The 26,113-nt window shown below is 33.4% G+C and overlaps 1 protein-coding gene across 3 annotated transcripts in view; it reads right to left on the bottom strand.

Annotated features, from left to right (window-relative positions):
• The window catches only part of DIAPH2 (diaphanous related formin 2), a 248,629-nt gene that overhangs the window by 99,970 nt on the left and 122,546 nt on the right, over positions 1-26,113 (bottom strand). For all 3 annotated transcript variants that reach the window (XM_032982709.2, XM_032982710.2, XM_032982711.2), the window contains one exon: positions 1,455-1,619. In XM_032982709.2, coding sequence (XP_032838600.2) covers positions 1,455-1,619 — 165 coding nt within the window. The remainder of the gene's footprint in view (positions 1-1,454; positions 1,620-26,113) is intronic.

Raw genomic sequence — 26,113 nt, 5'->3', positions numbered from 1 at the left:
TGGTTCATTTGGAAAGACCATAAAAATATTCCAGCTTTGTTATTGGAAGAGTTACTGCACTCAAATTTCTCACATTTACACACTGAAAACCTGAAATACCACTTTCCCCCCTCCCCGGTATTACTCAGTCATTCCAAAGCAATACATGCATCTCTTATAAATATTCTCCCTGGAAACTGAATTATAACCATTGAAGAGCAACAGGCCATAAGCCAGATCTTTAGCAAGTCAAAAGGAAGGAAAATAAAAGGGAGCAATTGGAAGTATTTTCATTCTAATACACCTAGAAAAAATTTGCCCTCAAGCTCCTATCACCTTCACAGTAGTTTAAATACATACTTGAGGACCAATTTTCATCACAATATTTGGGCATTGCTAGTCTGCAGTCTGTTTCAAGTAGTTTCAAGTAGATTACCAAATTAATTGAAAATGTAGATCTTGGATTTATGAAAAAGTAAATGCACTGAAATATCTCATGACAGCTACTCCTGTTCTTGACAAGCCTTCATGCAGTCTTGGTATACTTACTAATTATATGGTGATTTCTTTATTTAAAAAAAAAAAAAAAAAAAAAAAAAAAAAAAGAACAATTGCAGCCAATTTAAAATTAATAATCAAATATATTGTAGTAAAAGTTTCTTAATAATGTATACTCGGCATGAAAATAATGTTTTAAAGTATTTATTCCCCCATCACATTGAAACTGCAAGTCCTTATGATTACATGATAAATTAAGCCAGCTACTGGCCATAGACAGATCAATGAGACACAGCTGTATGGTAAACAGTGGTATTTCCAGGAGATGTTAATATTCTCTAGCGACACAATGTGACATTCTAGGCATCTGTTTTGCCTATACACTTCCTATGGAGCAGCTGATTATGGCTCCCAGACAGCCACTAAGAAAGATTACATTAAACCTATTTAAAAACTTAGCTGTTTAAAATTAAATTATTAAGTTCCTTCGTAAAAAAACCATAACCTGACACCAACCACACTGGATGACTGGAAATAGTAACAGAAGCATCTGAGTGAATTTCATGAGTTCTGTCAGTGATACAGAGCTCATCTTGAAAGTCTCAGCCTTAGCATCACAGCATCATTAAGGCATCAGCCAGATTCTAACACAACATGAATGTAGACACATCCATTCAGGTCTTGACTATAACATGTTTTTCAATATCACACCTGATTCTTATGCATCAACCAACAGAGGAAAAGAGGAAAAATATTTTCTAATAATCCATATATCTCAACCACGTTTATGGTTGAGTCGCAAGTTACAAACTGGAGGTTGATAGCTATCAGTGACCAAAATCTAAAGAATTCTGGAAATCTTAATCCAATTTCCTGTCACAGAACAAAGCGTAAAGTTAACTATAGCATGAGAAATCAGGGAGAATTCAAATTGTCAGAAAGAAGAAATAAGAATATATCTTGCAGAAATTACTCACCAAAAATAGAGTTCTGAAGTTGCTCAGATCACCAAAGAATTCTTCTATGCTTACTGTTTTGGGATCAAATGTAAAGTATTCTCCCAAATTTTCATACAATTTAGTCATGTTGTTGTGCATGTTGGACAGTTTTTCATATTGCTCTCGGGCACTCTCTGCAAAGCTGTAAGGTTTTGTTAAGGAAAATGATTCAAATATAATCCAATCTAATAGAAAAAAAAATAATTAGACAACAAACAAACAAACAAAAAGTAAAGAAAACTCAGTACAAAGGTTAGAACTGGGAAATTTGCTAGTGCTGTCCTGCTTTCAAACATGACATTTTTATATATTGATGTTACACATCTGCCAAGCTCACACCAACATAAGATGGCGGCACACTTATCCATTAAATGATTTCTTTCCAATGGTGAAGATTTGCCATTAATAGACTACACAAATGACTTTATAAAATTTACAAATATTTTGGAAATTTTTATTCTAATAAATTATTCATTTTGTAAAATACATTCTATGAAAAGACACGGTGAAAATTAGTTTGCTGTGAGAATCTGTGATGTCCTGCTCTGTTCAAGTGATGTGATGTCATGTACTCCATAATCTGTACATATATTTTACACGTAAAATTTGTATTGTACATCACTACCAATGACAAAATTATACAGATGTCTAATTTTCTTTGTCTGTTATAGATATGTCTTCTTTGTGGATTCTTTAATGCCTAGCCACATAGCTCAGTTCATACCTCAGGCTTCCTGTACTAGGTACACCCATTTGAGGTGCTCTCTCCTGTTAACTATGTAATTTCACACAACTTATAAAAATGGAATGTCCACCCACCTGTCCCAGTTAACTGACAAACAGCTTGGAATAGATTATTAGTAACAAAAACACCATGGAAAAATAGAAGTCTTTTCTTCCATTAGGAAGTACGAAAGTCTACAAATGAAACTGAGATTGCCTTCCATCCCAGCAGTCATGAATAAAAATTTGGCATAATTCTTTTAAATAGAAAACTATGACATTTTTTCCACCCTATATGAAAAAAATTTAGAACAACTCATTTGCAACTACAGCAAGGGTCCAAGCTACTAAGAGAAATACTAGTTTGTCTCAAAGCAAGCATCAGTCTGCTGTTTTCTTATGTTGTGGTTGTTTATATTCACAAAGATACAAAGTCACAAATCACAGTAAAAAAAAAACAGCTAGTACATGATTAAACTAGTTCTGCTGATACTGAATTGTAGCTGATGAAAGTGTTATGCTGTACATATAAAAACCCAAGAACAAAAGACAGAAGTTATTCCGTGAACTACAAAAATCATGCAGCCTGGCTCCCTGTGGCTTTTACTTGTAATGAGTCTCTTCCATGTGGATTCTGATGGTTAATACAGCAGCACTCGTGCTTCAACCTTTCCCCATACTTGAGACACTAATTTGAGACTCTGCCTAGTATCACATTTCTTGTTACTCAGTATTTTTGAGATCCCCATCTCTCTGCAAAATAACAAACCTGGAAACTAATTAGGGGTAAGAGACATACAGAGGAAATGGATAAACCATTTATTTTTGAGATATAACTAAACCCACAAATGATTCTTCAGGAAGAAGTCAACACGTTGCAGAATAAAGAAAGGAAATTCAGGGGACTATTCTGTTCATAACATTTCCATAGTGTTTGAATACTGTTGAGTACTTAAAAGGCTGTCATTTCACAAGCTACATGAAAGCGTAAGAAAGATGAAAATATCTTCCATTGGAAAAAGGCCTAATATTTTATGTGGATTTTCCTGCTCTAACTAATGGGAGGGTACCCCAACAGTAATTTAAAAAATGAATCTTAAAAGTATGATCGAAAGCTTATATAATCTAAATTTTCCTCCTAAGAAACTTATTTTCCAAGTAATCCTCTCTTCTTCATTAAAGCCTCAGAAGCATAAAAAGAAAGTTGCATTCTTTTGTTAGTTTATAATGTTCCTTTAGAATGGCAAAAAGTAGAAACCAACAATGTGATGGATCTTAATATGTAACTAACAAGATTTTGAAACAGTAATTTGTACCTACGTAGTTTCATACATACATAGTTCATGTACCTATATAGTTTCATCCCAGTGCAAACACAGTAGTAATACACATATTTTCAGTTTGCTGAAATTAAGTTTAACCTGCTTGGTTAGCATTTCAAGCTTGGACTGCTGAACTGCTCATCTCAATACAAGACAAATTTGGTGTAGTTCAGTCTTCAATGACATTTAACTGTACAAAAGGAAATGAAAGTTTAATGGCAAGAATACATTAAATAGACAATAACGTCACAGTATTGAATTATTGAGCACAGTCTAAAAATTTTAGAAAAACATGAATTGCCTTAGAGTCAGCAGATTACTGTCTTGAATAACTTACCAAAAATATGGCTTGTACTAAAGAATTTAATTAAGATGGACTAATATGATAAGCAAAGGGATAAAATAATATTTAAACTACAATTAATTTTGAAGAAAACTAGTCAGGGCTGTAGAGACAATAGTTTGCAGTCATATACCATCATATGAACAAAGCTACTTTGTCACACTCTATGTGCTTCATACAGTCTTTATACTGATAAAATATTAGTAACTTGCAACATCACCTCGAAATGTACTACTTAAAGTCATTGCAAAGACTTAGTCAATACAAAAATTCCAAAGAAGCAAAGCCATACTTGCCTACACTATTTCATGATAAAACGTTATTGAAAAATCTAAGCTATCAAAACTTTGCATAATAGGAAAACTTAATACCAACAGTTTTCATTAATATAGATTGAAGCTTTAATGAGAGCTCATTTAAAATCTGTAGCAAGGTTTCATTCTATTCTGAACCAAAACAAAAATCACAGACCTATCAAGTATAAAGATGCGTGTTCAGCTAAGAGAAAGTACTTTATTCACAAGCTTGTTTTTCTACATACACACAATTTTTTTTTAGTTCTGTTCACAACCATAACAAAATCCCAAGACAAGACTTATCTGTAAATATTATTATTTGAAATATTTAAAAGAAATAATAATTAAAAAACCCTAAAACACAAACCAAAACACACCAAAAACGCTACTTGGAAACATTTTTCCGTCTTCAGTACCGTACTCATCTCCCCAAGTTCCACATAACCCAAGAAAAATGGGTTTGCAAATCTGAAGATATAGAATTATTGCTTTACTAAGATTAGGAAACACACCACTGCAATGATAACAGAACCATATCTAAGCACCATCTAGGCAACTTTTTACATACAATTCTTCCTGAAGTTCTTAAATACTTATTTTAGCAGTTACTAGGTAAATGAAAATTTATGCCCTTAAATCCATTTCCTTTTTTCAGCTTAATACTGCAGAAGGCAACTACACAAAACTACTCTGAGATTTTCTGAGTGCCAAGTTTGAATTTTTGAAGTGTTATTTCAGCTTCAAATTTACAGGAGTCTTCTTAAAGTGTTATCCTATTACATTGGTTTTAACATGTAACTCTGAGGTTAATAAATAAATAAATCACTGTTCAGTAACTGGTACAAAAAGTTAATAATATATGCTTTACCATGCAATCCAGTAAAATCCTCTGCATACCATGTCTCTAAAGATCACTAAAGAAAATTAACATGCAAATGAATAACAAAAGAAAACTTCATGTCTTCTAAATTACAAAGATACAGGCAAATGCAGACCATTAACTTGCATTATCCTTATTGTTTTATTAAATTTTGTTGCCAAATTTCAGTTATCTACTAAGTCTACTTTTTCCTGTCTCTTCTCACTGCTAAAAGAGAGGTTGGAAAACCTTCACACTTTTTTTTTTATTTAAAAAAAAAAAAAAGGATTTTATTTATGTGTTTGTGTACAGCTGCCAACTAAAGCTGCCATTCAGTTCTGTGGTTTGCTTGACAATGACCACTGCCAGGAAGGTAAAAAAAAAAAAAAAAAAAAAAAACAACTGTTTAGATACTCAGATGTATAAGGATTTCTGCAGTGAGAATATTCAGTACAGTGTCAGTATCAGAATACGGATAAATATGAGTACAGCTGTATAAAGCCAGCTGTAATGATTGAAAATATCTTTTCTGTAAGTAATGATATTTTTCACTTTGAAATATGACCAGATAACTACAGTTTGCTAGCATTTCAGTGCGATGCCTAAATTAATTCACTTAATTAAGCAAGCAATTGATACAGATGTTACCATGACACTATGCTACCACATTATGTCAGAGGTAAAGAATCATTAATTACCATCAATAGTAGAATTAAATTCTTTATGTCCATGTTATGACTGCTATGATAGTATACTTCCATGCTTTCTACTGGTTTCTTCCAGATGAGAAAAAAAGACCAGAGGGTCAAGGTTAAAGACTTCAAATCAGCTAGAGGGAAAGCAATCACTTCTATCATAATATCTGCTATGATTTTCACATCACTGTATCAATACCTGGAATAATAGTTAAAGAAGTACCTGAACACACCAAAAACTCACTTGCCCAAAGGCAACACCTATTACTGTCAGCATTTACAAGAAAATGAAAGCCAACAGTAACAGCTTGGCATTCATCAACAATACAAATGCGACAGTAGAAAGAACTTTGGTAATTTAACTATAATTATAAAAAAATGCACTGGTGTATCAGCAGTTAAGTAGGCCACTCTCTCCAGGCCATATAGTCACTTTAAAAATGCAGTTTACAGGTTTGTTCACCACAGGTTTGAAACAGTAAAACAGACCACAGAGTTGATGTCTTTGATAACTCCAGGAGAAGGAAGAATGCACTGCAGACAAGGAAAAACCTGCCAGAAACTTCTTAACACTTTACAAAAGCAGTTCAAAGGCTGAACAGGAGTTCTTTTTGACACGTCCTTCCAGCTACTGGTTACAGGAAGCTGAAAACAGGTGAAAGCAGCATTTCACCATGAGAGTTTCTCCATGTAAAGCTTGATTCTCAGAAGTTTGTGCCAAGACAAAAAAAAAATAATTTAAGAAAGAAGCAGCTGGCATTATGCTACAGATGAATTAACTCCTAATAAAGAGCAAAACCACAAGGACAAAAGAAAATAAAGGCCTACTGGGACCAGAGATGGAAGATGTTCGCATTTATAAATGTACTCAACCTAAAGGGAAGGAATCAATGTATTTAGCATATTATAGAAATTAGCCCTATCATGAGGAGGTAAAAAATTATCAGCCTGAGATTTTCTAGGAGTCTGGAAAGCAAAGACACCTAAACTACACTTATGCAAAAATCTAATCTACTTACTTTTCAGTTATCTTCAGTTTTACTGAATGTATGAATGTTTCTTATTCTACTATACACACTGATCCTAATGTTCATTACAAACAGAACTTGTTCTCAAAAGACAGCACAGAATCATTTGAAAAAGAGAAACATGGCTTCATTATAAATCTCCATATGATTTCTTTTAAATTATCCATACCAGTCTTAGGTATATTTATAACTCTTTGATTCTACAGTTAGATATTATATGATGCACCGTTTTTTGATAAAAATTATCATCAACCATAATTTATAATTTGCAAGAGGAAACCGGTAAACCATTTACTTTTTCTAATGTAAAAAACTTTTTTCTTAAAATAATGTTTTTTTGAAAAATATGTAGTGTTTTGTTAGCTTTAAATTGCAGATTGATAGATCTGCATTGAGTGAAAAATGCCCATGAACTATATAATTATGCAACGATAAAGCTCTGAACCTTCATAATCCTAAATACTACAAGACTGAAGATATATGTCAATGTATATTCTTTCATGCTTTACTAATTTTACAATTTGAAATAATTTATTATCGTTAGCTATTCCAAAGTCTTGAGTACTCATTTACTGTTCTGAAAATTGACAATTTCCATCAGAATGTTCTGTGTCTCAGATAATACACTTTAATTAAAACTGGCTTATTAAAATTTCCATGACAAATTATATGTTTGAATGTTTCCCCCCTGTCCTGAGCAGAACTATGGAATTAATGTCAGCATTACTTGAAGCAGGAGGGAAAGCAGCCACATATCATAATGCCATAATTATTCTGGAGATACACATGCACACTACAACTCTTTAAAGGGACAGATACAGCTGGAATATCTGGAACAACCAACACACCAATATTTGATGTTTTGATAAAATTACAACTTTGTTATTAATCCAATGCAGAATATATAAATTTTAACACTATAAAACCAGTCTATTGTCTTTACTGTGTATTCTTCTATTTTGAAGAAACAGAAATTAGTTTTACTTCCGCTAACTAATTGTCAGTCAGGTCAATCCATAACATGCTACTGCAGATACTGTGAGAAAATTAATAAATGGGCTGAAAAACTGACTATTCAAAAAAACTTGAAAGTAAAATTGTTGGAGCCTGAAATGACATATTTAGGGAAGAATTAATTAGGTAGAAAAAATTACGTAAATAACCATAGAACGGCTGATTTTTGTTTGTATGCCTTTATGATGTATTAGATAAAGCACACAGAAGTGGGATTAAAAAACATTTGTGACACCACTCATCATAAATGTTGCATTTTAATAATATTTATGTGTGGATCACCAGATCTGCCTGCAAATTAACCTTATTTATAGGTGGCACTTGACATCCTCAGCAGTAAGGAATTAGCAACAAAGGGAAATTAAGTGTACAGTACAGCAGGCAAGAAATCGGAAAACAATTAAAGGACTCTGCTTCCACGGGGGGGGGGGGGGGTCTGCATTCATACCTAAACGTACCCTAGGGGAAGTACATAGTTGGCCTTCTATATTTCTGAGTCTGAATCAAGTGTTGAGTAACAGCCAAGCCGAGGTTAAATGGATGACTGAGCACTGGAACAGGTTGTCTGAAGAGGTTATGGAATTTTGGAGATCCTCAATAGCCACCTGGATGCAGTTCTGTAAGCCTGCTCTAGATGGACCTACTTGAGCAGGGGGGTGGACAAAATGACCTCCACAGGTCCCTTCCAACCTCAACCATTCTGTGATACTGGGAAATCCAAGTGAATAAAACTTTGGTTACTCTGTTTATGCATAATTTCAACTTCAAAATATAATATCTCAAAAAAATTATTTCCCTCTAGGATGGATATATAATGCAACCACACTCCATTTAAAAAATCTCAAATTTACAAATAAGTTTTAGACACTGTACTTTATCCAAATATAGCTTTTCCCACTCCAGGCATGCCAAAATTAAATCAGATTATGAGAACTGCTGAACAGAAACATGAAATATTAAAAAAAAAAAAAGCAGTTGTCAGAATCCTCATTATGAACTATAAACATCCAGTTTTAAAATTACCTTGCTGAATAGTTTATTATTTCAACAAATCACACGGTCTCTATTATTTAAACTTCGCTTTCAATAAAATGGATTATTCTCATCATCATCAGAATTTCAAAAGATACTAACAATTCAGATAAAACAAGTATAACGATCAAATAATTGAGTTTATTTATCTGTACTGTGTTTCAGATTTAGCTCCCTATCCACACTTAAGTCAACTCATTGTCTGACTTTACGACCAAGAACCAAACCCATGCTTCAAAGTGATTCATGAAAATAACGTAATCCTTTGGCGTGACCACCTGAAATTAAAACTGTAAGGAGACTGTTTACTAATCCATTGCCATAGACTGTTCATAAAGCAAACCACCTTTTTTCCCCTACTATGGGTATACTTATCTACTACTATTATTGAAGAAATACACTTCAACAAGAAGAAAACCACTATCCCCAAACAACTATCACTATGTGGAAAATCTACTAAAAATATTTCAACCACATAAACTGCATTCTGTCATTTCAAAACGCTTGCCTATCATTTGAGAGCAGGATACTGGATCAAGGAAGCACCAAACCAGGCTAAAAATATGTCTTGTATAGCTAGAAGATAAAGTTTGATTCAGTAGTGTCATCATCTTTAATGAAGGATGTACCAGGGCTCTTAGTTTCTAATCTCCAAGCTCATTCATAATAGAGCATTCTTTGAATTGAACTGGAGAAATACAAAGAGAACTTATTAGCTGAAGACAGAAATTCAGCTTTAATAACAGTAAGTCATTTACCCTGATAGCTTTATTTTCATCTACTATCAGTATGTAAACAGATGCTAACAATTTTATCATTCACACTACATACATAATGTATCTCAATGACTACACAGAAGACAAGACTTCTGGCGCATACACAGATAATTATGAATAACAATTATGTACCTAATCTTTTCTTCCTGTCGAAAGCCCTTGCAAAAAAAAAAAAAAAAATTAGAAAAAATCCCTAGAAATTTTCATTACAATACACTTCCACCTATGCAACTTAGAACCCAAAGAAATCAAGACCCATAGAAGGAGCCCTATTTTGATCTGTTTACACAAAATCATGTACTTCTGAAGAGCTTAAAGATTCACTAATAAAATACCCATAAAAAGCTCAGTGTGAGAATTTCTTTCTCATTACAAAGCAAATTACCTCATCATTCAGCATTTGACAGAATAGCCCAGGAAAAAAAAAAAAACAAACCAAAACAAACCCACAAAAGAACAGTTGTTTCTCAGTTATCATACAGCACAGAGCGGTATTTCTCTCCTTGGCCTTCAATACATTAGTACCTGAAGAACTCCTTAACTGTCAGAATTATTTAAAACATTGCGTTCAGACACGACTTCAATGTTTGTATTCATGAAAATGAAGCACAGAAGGATCATAACCATCTGATAACAATGCTAGCTGTGACCTCTCCTGTCTCCATCAAGTGCAAAATCATGCTAAATTCATGTTGAGGCTTTCTGACATCCCTAAGTGGCCATAAAATTTTCATCTTGATAAACGCTAGAAAAATCTGTCAATGTTTACTTACTCCTAGCTCTAAGCAATCATATCAATTTCTAATTTTCATGCATTCAAACTTCTCAATAATGAAAAGACTTTTTCCATTGATTCTACATGCACCACTTTACTATGCACAAGAGAAATCTTATGTCAACATAATTTCAATACTGCTTTATTTATACTTCTGTTAATCTGGATACAAAGATCAGCACTCATTTCTCTAAAAGTCCCACAGGAACTCTCTAGACAAAAACTGATAAACAAGGGCCTATTTTATAAAATATTCAGTCCGAGGAACAAAGCTCCACAGGCTGTTTCTTAAATTGGTTTATATTGGAAAAGTCTGCTCAAAGACTTAAGATGCTGATTTAGGAATTTCCTGTGGTAGCATGAAGAAAAAAACTTTAAGAGCACTTGGATCCTCAAAGAGAACACATAAAAGGCATCATTTATAAAGCCACACGATAGAGTGAAGGGAAGATCTTGTTTATCTTAAATAAAAATACTTTTCAAAAAACTGAAAAACTCCAAAATTAAAGCTAAGTATTAACCTAAACCCACTTTTTTATTCTGAGACAAAGACAGTTCACAACCTCAGAAGTTTTGCTGTTCCCTCCCACCCCCAATTGTAACAGGGAAATAATCCCCAAAATCCACATTTCCAACAAAAGAAAGAAAGATCAAACAATTTCTAAAAGCTCTAGAACTCCTGAAAGTAAAACAAACCTTTCATCCTGTCAAAAACAAAGCTTTATTTGCACTGATGAAGTCACCAGAATTTTGAAACTGCTTTTGCAAAAACATGCTGAGAGGAATTGAATTTACTGATGTTGCCTGACAGGTGAAAAACATTGTTTTAGGAGAATGGCAAAATGCCATTCACGAATGAAAGAGGTGGACTATTTAGCTTCATTTGTTCTGAAATAGAAGTTGATAGCTGTTAAAAATAAGGAAAAAGAAGATTATACCAGATGAAGAATTAAATAGATAAATACAGGTATAGCTATAACTTCCCACCCAGCATATACTGGTTACATACTTTGTCATCTTCCCTCACCTGGAGCATGTACTTCAGCGTGACGATGGCATGAAGAGGGGATAACTGATGGGAGTGCTAGAATGGTGGATACTAGTTGCTAGGACAGAAGACAAAAAGTCTTACAAAATTACAGAAGAATGTAAAGAATTTCCAGTTTATTATTCCAGCTTGGAAATGATTTACAGGTTATTTTCCTGTACTTGTACAAGATTCGTATATCTGCTGAGATCCTTCAAAGTCAGGGATCAAATTTTTGCCTGAAATCCCATACTATCAAGTGTGAAAAGGAGTCACTCCTTATACAATTTATGCAGGTGCTTTTCCAGCACCTTTTACAACAGAAATCACTTAGTTCTTAACTAAATTCTCATTTGTGGTATTTTGGTTTAAAAATATTTTGAAACAATATGAATGGTAGTATCTATAGCTTTTTCAACCTCAAATGTCTCATTTTTTGTGGTGGCAAACAAATAATTATAATCACTATTCAGACATTAATTAGAAAGCAACATAGAAGACATGACAGTGAAGAATATATCAACAGAAAATGTTGCAAGAGTAATGGATTTCTAGCATACCTTCCCTGGAGAACAATTAGATAAAAATCTGTTTAGATGAATCAAAACAAGAAAGAAAACAACAAAAATGCAGCTTGTACAAACAAAATGATTCTGTAAAATTTGTTTAGCATATTATATTCAAGTTAATTAAATGTGACTGTTTCAAATAACACACAACATTGAGAAACAATGCTCTAACAACGATAAAATTAGTTGTTGATACCTATTTCAGCAAAGCCACAGTAAGGTAGCCACTCCCAGATATATTGTATTAGCTTTGGAAGACACAATGAGATGCCTTAAACAATAATTACCACTTTGTGTGCCCTAAATCTTTCAGAGAAACTGCAACCAAATTTACTTTCTCTTTGATCACACAGTTTTTCCACACTTCATCTGGATTTAATTAAGAGGTACGTTTGAGCTGCCAGTTGTTCCCTGTTTTAACAAGCTTCCATCAGTAGATCTGATGGTTACTTCATCTAGATAAATTTTCCTTCCTTATGCTTTACCAAAAAATGAAGAGTGACTCCTTACATTTCTAGGTTTCCTTTAATGCAACAATGTGAGAAGTCCTCATTTTCTTTTTTTCAGAAATCTGGAAAAGTGCAGATTGCATAATATTTCAAGAGCCTAGATGATCAAAATCAAGGAGGAAAAGGAATGATTTTTATGGCACCTGACAAAAAAGCATAGAATAAATTTATTCAAATTCAGATTTGTTCAGAGCAAACAACTGCTGTAATGAAGTGTTCACAAATTCAAGCACAAGAGAAAATGAGAGTGAAAGACTACACTCTAAAAATGAGTCAACTTTGCACCCAAATAGCATTTTGAATATCAGTTGCATACTTAAACCCACAGATCGTATATGACTTGAGTAAAATGGTGCGTGCCTTTTCCCTCCTCTTGTCTCTCCAGGTACGGTTACATATTTTTGTTATTAATAACTTATTTGGCAATTATTTGCTAGGAACCCACCACCGTATGCACACAAACAGCCTTGCCCCAAATTACTGGCATTAAAACAAGGAAAAGTCAGAAAAGTAAAGTAATCCCTCAAATTTCTATCTTGGCCAACGAAACTTTAAGGATATTTCTTAAACTAACGCTCTGCTCCAGCAGAAGAGCAAAAAGCATAATCAAAGGACAATCAGGATTTGAAATTCAAGTTTCCTATACTCAGACACACTGCTTTAAAAAATTAGCACACTTGCTCAATGACATCCTTGCCTCCAAAAAGTTGTAGTTTGTTTTGTGTTTTTTTTATTTCTTTTTATTTCTGGGAGTGGAAGGGAAGAGAGGGCAAAAAGCAGTTCTATCAACACCAACATTTTTGATAAAGCAATGTCTCATGACAGTTTGATTTTGATATCTAATGCTGCAGCTCCAGAGATTGATAGAGTGCACTCTCTCTTTGAGATTTTAAAATAAGCATACACCAATTAGAAAATGGATCTCTAATGAATTATCACTCTATTAGTGAATAATTCTTTACAAATATATCTTTCAGTGATCTGAACAACTTGGTTTAATATAAATTTAAGGATGCAAGCAGTTTCCCTCAGGCAATTATTCACAATCAAAAAGCCTTTAGATTTCCATATATTTAAGTAGATTTTTGTTCATAGATTTTTTTCTTTAGAATCTCCTAAACAAGCAGGCTTTTCCCTCCTACATAATTTTTCTTGTGCCTGTGTAGATTACTGTCAAAAAATTTTCTCTCGCTAGTTAGCAAACATATACTCTAAAAATGCATTTCAGCAACCTTTTTAGACTTTCCTCCTTCCTTGTATAAAATCCTATCTCAATCTTATTCTGTAGTAGCTTTGAAGCATAATTCTAGATGCAGTCTTCAAGGTGCAGAACAGAATGCAGCTCCCTCATGTGGTAAATCTACATAATCTCAGGGATTAAACAAATCCAACACAAACCTACTGTCAAATGTCTGGACATAAACAGCCTATAAAAACGTGTACTATACCTACAGTTTGTTTGTACACTCCTGTTCACATGATTTTTAGTATAGCCCAATATGAAAGAAGTGAATATCATCTTATGTCCCCTCACACCAGGACTTTCCTTCTTAAATTATGATCTTCAGGTAGAAATATACTATCAGAAAGCAAGCTGATAGTCTGCTTTGTATAACACTATTTTAATTTCTCATTTTTCACAGAGCTTGTGCTTTTAAATATTAACTTTATGAAAACCGTACCTTAGTCCAGACAAGTTAAAATTCAAAGGCTCATTTTCCAAAGGGATTTATCATTTCTTTTATTGATATCAAATAGTTGTAAGAGAAATGAACATCATGCATTAAAACATGAGACATTTTAAGGTGATTTTCAAGTTCAATCTAAGTAATGATTATACCTATATAATCCCATAGTTATCACCTGGAGTATCATAAGAAAGATGAATCAAAGGCAAAAAAGAAAAAAAAATACCGAAAAGAATGTATGATAATAAAGGAAGTAGAAAGCTCTTGAAAAAGCATTGTGTGTTGAATCTGGCAGAAAGACATTTTGTGAAAGATTCAATTCTTTCTACATATATTTGAATGAAAGGGAAAGCAAGAAAGAGAAGAGCCCTTTAAAAAGCAACACTCAGGAAACAAAAAATTAGTGTCAACTGACTGAAAATCCAGATGAACTAGGTAAATTCACCATCTGGGAAGAAAATTTCCTCACAACAAGCTTCTAATGGATATAACCAAGGGCACGTAAGCAAAAAGTTTTAATTCACAGATTATTTTATGAAAAATCATATGACTTTTCATGAAGAAAAATGAGTTTTAACACTTTCTTATTTTTGGGCTCTTCATGCTTCTCCTTTTGCCCTCCTCTCCTCCAGGCCCAGTCACATAACCTTCTGTGATACCCACCCAGACCTGACAGCCCTACTTTCAACTCCATGTAAAACAATTTGCAAACTTATCTAACCTCTTTGGTATAGAATATCTACATAAGCATACAAAAACCTTGAACTCAACCCACTTAAAATGCTCTCTATACAAGAAAATAAAGAACATACCCTCAGCAAAATTCTAATTAATTCTTTTTCCCCTATGAGATACTGTGAATATATGATCTATACTTCATTTCCAACAGTGTTTGCTTCCTGTTTTTTTACTTTATAAAAAAAAAAAGTAGAACACAATTTCTCTTAACAAGAAATTATATCCTCATGAACACGTGTCCACTGTTTTTCTCAAATACATTATCACACACTTTTCCAGAATAATTCTCACACTATTACAGCCTGATTCCTGATTACTCTCCCAGGCCTCTTTGGTGTTTATCTCCCTTGTGTTTGCATTATCTACTAATTAATAATCTTATAATTTAACTGATATAATGCTTGCCTTTTGTTACAGACTCATCCTGAAGGTTTATATAATAAATGGACTTCACATCAGTCCCTAAAGAACCTGACTGGCATCGTACTCTGCTAAACATATTGCTACTGATCATCATTCTTTGTTTATGCCCTTAAGGCTGTAGTCTGTAGTCTGTGAGGCTGATCTTGTCTCAAAGCAAATCAATTTTCACATAACTGGTCAAGGATTGAAACAATGATCTACTAATATCTCTCTGTTGGCTTATACCATATTTTGTTCATAAAAGAATGGAATATCTCATGATCAATTATGCAGGGCTGTGCAGAATTCCTTTTTCAACAAGAAACATATAAATATTAAAATACAGGAATAAAAAAAAAATAAAAATAAAGCCAGGTGCCAAGGAAAAGACCAATGAAGTATCAATTAAATCTCATATTAGGACAAAAATAAACATTTGGGATCTTGCCAGATTATACTTGCCCAATTTAAAGTTTTCCAAATTCTATTTCACTGAGCAACACACAGACTATATCAAATTAAACAATTAACATGAAATATCTGAACAGTATCTTTGCTATTTGACTGCATATAATAAAAACTGACTAATAACTCTTTTGATGCATAGTGCACCACAGGGGAAAATAAAGAATTTCAGCATATCTTAAGGAAAATTTCGTACTTTTCTCTTTGCTGATTAACCACCCTCACACACAAAACCACCAACATGTATTCCAGAAAGCTCCAGTATGCCTCATTAAAACTGAGAAAGAGACGCAGTAAAACAAAGATGGCTTTAGAGTTGCAACTGATGGTGTGTTCACTCTGGTACAGGATAAACCTGCTACCTCACAAACCCTACAAAACACCTTTGTGATTCCACATTGGCTGCTTAAATGTACAGATTTAATGTAGAAGGTGGACCAACAGTTTCTTCCACTACTGTTTCTCACATACCTCTTAGTATCACATTTACTAGAAGAAATAAAGCAAAGGGCATACAAATGAAGGCTAAATCTATGCTCAAACCTCCCCAAACCTCTTCTGTCAACTAAACAGTTAAAGGAAAATGTACTTAATGTCATACCATCTCTTGAGTAGGAACACTGGACTTGACTAAGCAGGAAAATATAATTGATTTTTTTTTTTTTTCTACAAGGTTAAACTCATCTTAAATCGGAAATTAAGTCTCTCTAATTCTACAGGGTTGCAGCTTAATAACCATGGATGCTCAAAGCACATTAGTAAATAGAATGAAAATAGTTTCATTTAAAATGGTTAGTAGAAAAAAAACTGTATAGCAATTCTGAAATTGTAAAATATAACACTGCCTAGAACTCCCAATAAGGACTGTAACAGTATGATAACACATTGATTGATTTTTCCACTAATTCAGGATGAAGCTTATTTGGTAAAACAACTAGCAACACTGCCGTTTACTATATTAAGTAACAAACCAAACCCACCTAGTCTTCAGTCATGACCAGAAAAGGAAGCTCATTCTATTAGGATAGTAAAACAACTTCATCTTCTTCATATTATAGCAAACACAATGGGAAAATGTGTTGCCAGTCTAGATTATTTACATGCAGCAGAAACAGTATATTTAACATTATATTAATTCAGTGGTGTCTACTGACCTTCATGACAAATATCAAGCCATACAAAATGTGACACCAGTCACGCAAATATTTCAAAGTAATTTAGTGGGGAATTAATTTATTTTCTTTTCAGGGTGAAAAATTAGCTAAGTGAAGGGATTAGTAAATGCCACAAAGCCATATTGACATTTCTCAATAGAAATGAAACTGAATAGCAACAGTTACATCATGACTCCCACTGAACAAGGTGATGTCCTAAAAAACCGAAAAGCCCTACAGCTTCTGGGACTGTCTCTGTGAGTGCTGCTGTGCTGCTCAGGTCTCAGGTCTTTAGAATGTGTTTCAGTTATTGTGCCTTCTAATTGCAACAGGTCCCCGACGTATTTCCGACCTGCTGACAATGCAATTTTTAAATTGGCACCTATGAAAAGGCTAGTCCAGACAAGCAGAGCGTTTTATATGCTGGTGAGACACACTCTCTAAAGACTAAGTAAACAACTTAAGTACATTTGAGCTCAACATCATCAAACAGTAGTCATCTTTTCCCCCAGCTTAATAATGTCAATCGAATATACATAACTAAACATAGCACAAATTGCCTGTAATCTGATTTTGAACTTGGCAGGATCAGTTCTTCAACAGGATTCAAAATGCTGAGATGTTAAGAGCTTCAACAATTAGCAATCCAAAAATGGAAAACACTTTATTCGTTGATGCCCTGAATTTTCAAAAAAAGCTGCTAGTTTGGAAAAGAAAAGCAGATTATATGTATGTACTAATTCTTCCTATCTTCTATCACAGTGCTTTCAGAAGTGGGATTTTCTGCCTATGCTGATGAAATACGTCAGACCTTCAGATGTACTTCGAAGAATTACAAGCACGATCAGTTTAATCAAGTGTGTCTTGGTTGCTTTAGCATACCCATTTAAATATGATTCAAGTGGTCAGAGATAAAAGGTTTTTAAATGTAACCTCTCATAAAATGATATACTGTTGATTTCCTTTTCAAAACTGCATTTTAGCAATTCTTTTCCTGCATTTGGGGCAACACAAAATAGTGCAAATTTGGGGCATACGCATTTGGTGGCTGTCAAGCAGCCAAGCAACTCACTGAAATATCAAGTTACAAATTTATCTTTCTCAGAGGTACATGAACTGAGAACAGAGCATCCTTAATGCAAAACTTAATGTACACCTACTACATACTTTTTTTTTTTCTTTGCTCATTATGTCAATCAACTATGTAAATTTGAGTAAAAAGCCCATAGAATATGTATTAAAAGGTGGAAGTTCTTAAGTGAACTTTAATATCTCATTAACAATTAATTCAAACTGACCCAACCCTGTAGTGGGGGGAAAAATGGTATTTCTAGTATTTAAATGTACATTCTACTGGAAAAAGTTCTTTGCAACATGAACAATTTATATACTTGAAAAAGTACTAGGATAACAGAAATCCTGAGAACTTTAACATCTAACAGGTGAAAAAGTTGCTTACAGTCAAAAGCAGGCCTACACATTAATCTGTAGAATGGCAATTGTGAAGAGACACAAGGAAAAAAAAAAAATCCCACCTTAAGTATAAAATGAATTATAAAGCAAAAGATGTACAGCATAATAGGACTTATATCTATGCTTAAAGCATACTAAAAATGGCTTACAAAGAAGCAAAACACGTTTGTAACTTTCAGGGTGTAGGTGGAAAGGAAAAGAAAAGAATCTTTTTGTTACATTGAACTTTTCCTGCCATTAATAAGAGTATTTCTAAACCTTGTCATTCTGACACTGTGCCCCTTTAACTCAAAATCTGGATTCTCAGACTTCATCCTTCCATCCACTGGCCATTTTCCATTCCTCTCTTACTATATTATCTTCCAATCTTTCTCTAGTTGATTGCATTCTCCATTCTCTTTCTTTTATTTTACACATCTGACTAGAACAGAACAATGAAGTGAGAGTGATTAGACAGGAAGCCCGACAGAATCATAGCTTCAAAATTAATTCCATTCACATTCCTACTTCAGCAGTTGTCCTCAGACTGTATGGACTTTTAAGAATCAGAAGTCAAACTGTAAATCATCACAGAAATAGTCAACATACAGTATGATTTTACATTTCATCTAATATAGTCTTTTTGGCTATATTCTTCTCAGACGGAAAGTGAAAGGGAAACAGAGAACTTCCAACTGAAGAAAATTATTTACTGATCACTGTATTTTCAATATACTGCACATACCTGCATATTGAGAAGGCAACTGTAATGTATCTTTTTACCACGAAGGTAAGACCTTAGAAGGTCTTTTCTGCTCTCTTTACTCGGGCTTGAAACTTGCAAACCACAAGTAAGAAGATACTGAAACAAGACAGGATAGACTCTAAACAGAAAACTTCATAAACCAAAGATTCAACAGCAAATAAATGGTTACTTCTCTGTGATGTACCTCCAGTAGGCAGTGCAAAGTCTTTTTTTTCTTCCACTTACTATTTTAATTTAGAAAAAAAAAGGGCTTTTCTTGTATGTTGCTAATAGAAAGTTAAACCAATCATGTTTACTTCTGAAGAAATAATTTAGTTCATACTTAAATGCAAAGAACTGCAAAAATTGTATGTCCTTAAATAGTAATCAACACCAAAAATGAGAAGTCTTATTAAGTGTTGTAGCATCAGCACTACCACTAGACGCTCATTATAATTTCTTGGCATTAAATAAGACCCTAAAGTTTCAACAAGGTCATAATTGTTTCATGGGTGATAAAAAAATAGGTCATATGATGGCCTCAGCTGATCCTCTTAAGAATCAAGTAAAACAAAGTTCAAAAGAGTTGAGTGAAGTTTGAAGTAGTCCATTTTTCCCACTGGAAAAAAAAAAAAAAGTTGCATTGTTTCTAGCCTTTACTCATTTACAAACAGTATGATTTCAGTGTTATTTGTTCTGTTTTCTCTATATTAAAAAGAAAAACTAACAATTGATGGTTGAAAACATTAAAGAATTGCTTGACTAAGCACTTAATCACGTATTAATTTTTTCTGAGGTAAGACTTAGAGAGTACAGCTGACATTCTGATCTCAAACCAGAATAAATCACTCATGTCCTTCCCTTGTATGCACTTGTAAGTCTTCTTAAACAAGACTTTACTCCTTGGAGTTTGTTTTTAACTGTAAGCAGAAGGCTTAGCTTTAAACAAATGCTCAATGCTAAGTAATGAAACACCCTGGCTTCACTGATATAATGTAACCATAACTAAAAACAAAACAAAAAAAAAGGCACGCTACATCTGCAAGCCCGGTCTTTCTGCTCCTTTGTTATTCATCACATAACTTAATACTTCATAACTCTCAAAGTACAGAAAGTGCTTTTTTACTGCCTCTTCTGGACAGCAAAGGTTGCCTAGCTTAGGGCTGGATGGGGGGCAGAGCGGTGAGAAACAGTGGGAAGTAGGGAGGGAACAGGGACCAGGTTCTTTGAGAAAGTCCGGATAAATAAATAAATAAATATCTTCTTGATGTGCAAGCTTCAGTAAGACAGACCTTCTTTCCCTAGACACTATTTAGGAAATGTATTTTCTCTAGATAATTAACCATTATTTTCTCAAAGTACCTCTTTTAGTAAAGAACTACACTTTCTAATGGAAGTGTTTTCAGATGTCATATTCGTAGGTATCAAGAACAAAAACTTTTATATAAATATCACAGGAAAAGGCACATGAATAAAATTGTCTTAAGGATTATACGTGACCTAGAATTTGAAAAATTACTGAATGGTTGTCTTTTCCTAAGTATTGAAAAATGCCTCTACACTTAAAAACACATTCAAATACACTCAGGCAACAGATAGTTACTTCAAATGTACGGGCATATAAAAAAGTTCCTTGAAATTTTCCCCCTTTGGGGTTATTTTTGAGAAGCCCATAGTTATGAGCAAATTCAGATATTAATGTACATTCTCCTGCAGAAATGAAGGCACCAGTGCATTTCAAATTGTCTGAAAAACAAAACTAGGCTTTCCTAAAAATGACATCTCCAAGCACTAAGGGAATTATTTTTCCATAACAAGCTAGGAGGAAATCCTGAGTGTTAACAGATGACAAGAGTGTTAATGCCATTAACATTCTTTCAGCACTCCATGTCAGTGTGTAAATGATATCCTGCTGCTCAGTCACTCTGAGACCAAGACAGTTTCACAGCCATTTCCAGATGCTGAGATCCTGATTCAGAGTATATTTGTTTCTTCCCTAGTGGGCTGCTCTAGGTTCTGCAGTACAGTGGTTCGTACAAGAGAATTATCAGTTGATGTTTAGTGCACATTAACTATCTCACATTCTCAGTGCATAATAAAGTCACACACACACTTAAGTAGACTTCTCCCCAGATCATTTCATTACAGCTGAAGTACATCAAGTGAGGAACTAATAAAACTCATATTTAGTTGTGAAGCAATAGTCATTATTAGATAGAGCTACCAGCATAAATATCTATCAAGTGAGAATGTATGCCTTTCAGGAGGCAGCTTCATTATTTCATAAAAAGGATTCTGTTTTAATGAATGGTGTTCCTCTCTAAAAATTAAAATTAGTTCACAAATCACTGCTGTTCTATTTAATGATAAGATGAATGCACACTGCTTAGAAAATTTTTTATCTGCAGTAATTTTTGTTCTTTCATTCATAGCTCCCTTAATTTTGTAATTCTTTAAAAATAAGCTTTTAATTCTTCGCATGTATGCAGTCAGTTAGAAAATGCAAGCAGCATCATTTATTGCTCTGGTAGGTAAAAGATTCTAACAAGATTAGACATGTTAATATCTTTTACTAGGGTAAATGATTCAGCTGCAAAACAGAAAAGCTATACAAAATCTTAATTTAAGGACATACCAGTACATCTAGGATACACTGTGTACGTAAATTAATGTACGATGGTTTACAAACAACGGAACTGTCCAAAAGCAACACAACAAAAAGTCAGTCTCTCTAACTAGCAGGATAACAAAAAGAATGAAGCAAACAGTCAGCGATCAGACGGCGTGCCCTCTGGCCAGCCTCGCTCTGCCACCTCCCCCTGCTCCTCACTACGAAGCTCAATGCTCCTGTTTTCTAGAGACACAAATGTTTGTCAATCAGGGGGTGTGCACATGCTGGTATTTATTATATACATAAAGAGAGGTGGTATATATTATATATATGTGTGTGTGTGTATATATATATATCAGCATATATTATACATATATATTTTATATATATATATATATAGTCTGAGTCAAGATTAATTAAAATTAATAAGTTAACTGTGCAACTTTCCATTACTCCCTCTGAAATAGTTTTTCATTCTGTTGCCTTTAATTTTTCTTAATAACATATAAAGTTAAACCTCATTAAGCTGAATAATCTTCCTCAATCCCCAACTCAACACTCAAGTTTTGACATCACTAAAAAGAAAACAGCATACACAGCTATGGCAAGTAAGTATAAAATTTAGAGGTTTCCATTTTAAAAATCTTCAATTAGATGCACAAACACTGAAACAAAACAAGAAATGAAAGCCAGATTTGTCATAGTCATAATTACTTTTCTAAACTGTTGAATCATATTCCCTAGATCTGCATGAAGCTGGGCTAATTATAAAAAGAAACCTCTCACATATGAAGTTAAATTATTTACAGTTTGCTCTTGAAGTACAACTCTAGCCATGGATCAGATAATGAAAAAGTTGTCTCAAGAATCACACATAAGTTACTTAATATAGCATGAAATCCACAGAAAGATGATTTTAATCTCTCTTGGTGGTTTATTTTATTGTTTGGGTTTTTTTTTGTTTTTTTTTTTTTTTTCTTAAGTATACTATATTCTGCTTTCTGTTACAGCATACCTGTAAACCTCAGTTTGAAATCAGGTGTTTCTGGTGGCCAACCATGCCGCTCAGCTTCATAATCCCACAGACTTTACAGAGTGCTGTAAGCATTCCTTAAAATTTAGACAATTAAATACTTGTAAAAGTCCCGATATAAGGCACACAAACTAAAATCCCAGCACAATAGCAACCTGGCAATTATAAAAATCACTTCAGATTTCCACAGAATTTTTTCCATACATCTATCTCAAAGTTCACAGCTTTCACTACAAACAACATAGACACACACTTACCACATGCAGAACTGTGTCCCACCAAGCAGTGATCATAGAAATAAGTTTCAACTGTGTTTACTAATAGAACACAAAGTTCCACCATCATGATGGTGGTAAGAGCGCCAGTTTTTTGATGTATAAAAAGAGATATATAATATTACATCTTTTACTCTCCAAACCTATGAAGCTACAAAATTATTTAAATTTTGTATTTAGTTTAAATCAGTATTTCAAATGCATATTAAAAAAAAATACAAGTAAAGGCTGGGAAATGTGTCCTAAACAAAAGAAGTGAATCTACCTCATTATTGCAGATAAATATAAGTAACCTGATCACAGTATAAAAGTTCTAACATGGAGGAAAACATATCTACTAAGAAACAGGTCCCAGAAAACTCCAACTGTTTTTCAAGTGTCACAATGGCTACAAACCGAAACCATACGGAGTCAAACCAGAATCACTATGCATATTTGAGAAAAAAAATTATTGGTATAATCTATTACAGATGTAGCAGAACTTACACTAGTTGAATTTTTAAAGTCAAGATTGTATACTGTCATAAAAAGAAGGTATGAAGTTGACAGTGGCATTATTTGCTGAGACCGTTCCACTATGCTGGAAATCAAATCTTATGATCATACTACATCTTAGTTATTATTTGCTTATGAAAGACAGCAATCAACCTATAGGTACATCATCTGGATTTATTATATTTATTGAACCTTATGGTCATAAATGGAACAAATAATGTACCCTTAAGCAGGGAGTCACACTGGCGCAATTGCAGAAGCAGTTCACGTGAATTTCTGCACAGCTCTAAAGAACATGATATAAAACTGGAATTGCTTCTGGTAACAAATTATTTCCTTTAGTTGCCTGTAGTCTTACTACTCTGATAACATTAAGCCATTTTCTGCAGTTTGCAACTAGTGAAAATGTATTAAAATAACCTTTTGATATGTATCGAGTTAGCAGACTGCAGTCAAAAGTGCATGAATTTAATTTTAACAGCTTTAATTCAAAGTTTTTTAATCAATGGGGTATATTTATCTCAACATATTACTTCTGCAATATATTGCAATGTTTTAAACAGTTTGTGGAATAGTAACATACTAATCTTCCCGTCTTTGTATTTAATTCCTAAAGTAGTTTTAAGTTATTTTTAAGCATTCAAGAGTTACATCAAGTAGTATGCACTGAGATGAATAATTGTATGCGCTAAATAAAAAAACTGATTAAGTGAAATCACAAATTATGCTGCTTAGAAATAGGTCAAGAAAAAAATCCTACATGAAAATTTAAGTGGAATTTGTATCCATCTTTTTGTCACTTACAGTACCAAAAACATTTGCTAAAGGAAGTTTAAAGCCCTAACATTAAGTAACTTCTTTCATAGCATTTGCTTCTAGTTTATGAACGTTAATGTATTTTACTATTATGAATTAATATTATGAATGGTATTTTTATTTTAATTGATCCCTTACCCTAATATGTTACCAAGCAATATTTCTTTCATCCTGTCTGAAGGAAGTCTCATCCACAATTACTGGTAAACAGCTTTGTTTATTAGAAGGAACGGGAAAGAGAAACTATGCCTTTAGTTATTGTATAACTCCTGTATCCCAAAACTCTGAGAGATGATTTATGTTCAGACACGTCTCCAATTTCCTGAAACACTCAAGTACTTACAGAGATGTTGAGGCTGAAATTCTTTACCTTTCTAATCTCAGTTTGTGCTATCAACAATTCTTCAACAAGCTGACAGAAATAAAAGAAATACATACTGAAGACTATGACGTAACTTCTCCCTCCCCCTTAACATTTATTCTTCAATCTATAAAAAAAAATACAGAGCTGTAGAAAACTGAAAAATATTCAATGATAAGCAAAACAAAATTTGATCACTTCATATTACTGGAGGTGACTTTCTAGAAAAGAAAGCCACCATTTATCAGGTCATCTATTAATTATGAAAACATAAATCCTTAGGCAGAATCAGTTCATTTCTTACAGTCTTATCTATCTTGTCAAGCCACCAAATTCACTAGTATGATAAAAGCTGTCAGACATCTACAATTCAGGGTGCCTATTTTAATTACCAGAATTGGTAATCTAGCTGTGACATCAATGTACATGTACCTAACCTAAGATGCCCAGGAGACTTCCAAAAATTAATTTTCAAAAATTTCATACGATCTTTATATTTTGCCAATAGAAAAAAGCATCAGTATTTAAAAAAACAAACAAACAAACAAAAACAAACCAACAGTAACAACAAAAAAAAACCAACAACTTCTGCATTGTCAGGCCACCTTTCTTCACTAAGAAATTCAGGTGATAAACCACAGAGAAGGAAAGGGTGAACACTACCTACTTGGCTTTTTTCTCACCAAATCACTTGAGTGATGCCAATCTTTTCTGTAAGTACATTAAGTACATAGGTAGCAAAACAACAAATGGCAAAGCAATTACTCAACATAATTGAAAAATAAGGTATATTAAGTGTAAAACAGAGCTGTCAAACCTAACAAGAAAACACGGTTGCAAAAAGTGCATTTCAATATGTTGGTTTCATTAATGACCAAAAGCGGGGCTTACTTGACAGTACTGAGCCTATGCACATGCTGACAAGGCAAAGGACGATTACAGGGCAATATTATAAGATCTAGTTTTGGGTTTTTGTTGTTTTTTTTTTTTTTTGTTGTTGTTTTGTTTTATAGCATAACTGATAAATGTGATTATTAGCAAGTCTCTTAATCTTGCAAATAAGACAAGGTGAAAGAGAACATTTAAGTAACAAGAAACAATTTTCCACTTAGTCCTGAGTTGTCTCCCTTATGCTACTTTTCTTCAGTCCTGTCAGAAAGTTAAATCCATATAAAGAAGATATTTAATATCTTCTTGTGAATTTCTATCACTGAATCCATTCAGTTAATCACGCTAAAACTTACTTACTAGATAGACAGTAGTTAGGAGAACATCTTTGTTATATCCACCTAATAAATGGTGAGCACCTACAAACAGCTCTAGACATCAATTCTTTCTTTTTTGGTACCTTTGAAAAACCTAAAAAAACATGACTTCTGTCTGGTTGCAGTAAAAAAGAACAGACTTCACATGAATTATCTGAGCTTCTATAAAT

The sequence above is a fragment of the Tyto alba genome, unplaced genomic scaffold (assembly GCF_018691265.1).
Source record: "Tyto alba isolate M040663 unplaced genomic scaffold, T.alba_DEE_v4.0 Super-Scaffold_5, whole genome shotgun sequence".
In the NCBI taxonomy this organism is placed as follows: Eukaryota; Metazoa; Chordata; class Aves; order Strigiformes; family Tytonidae; genus Tyto; species Tyto alba.
The sequence above is the reverse complement of the archived record's forward strand: the minus strand, read 5'-3'. Positions and strand labels throughout refer to the sequence as shown.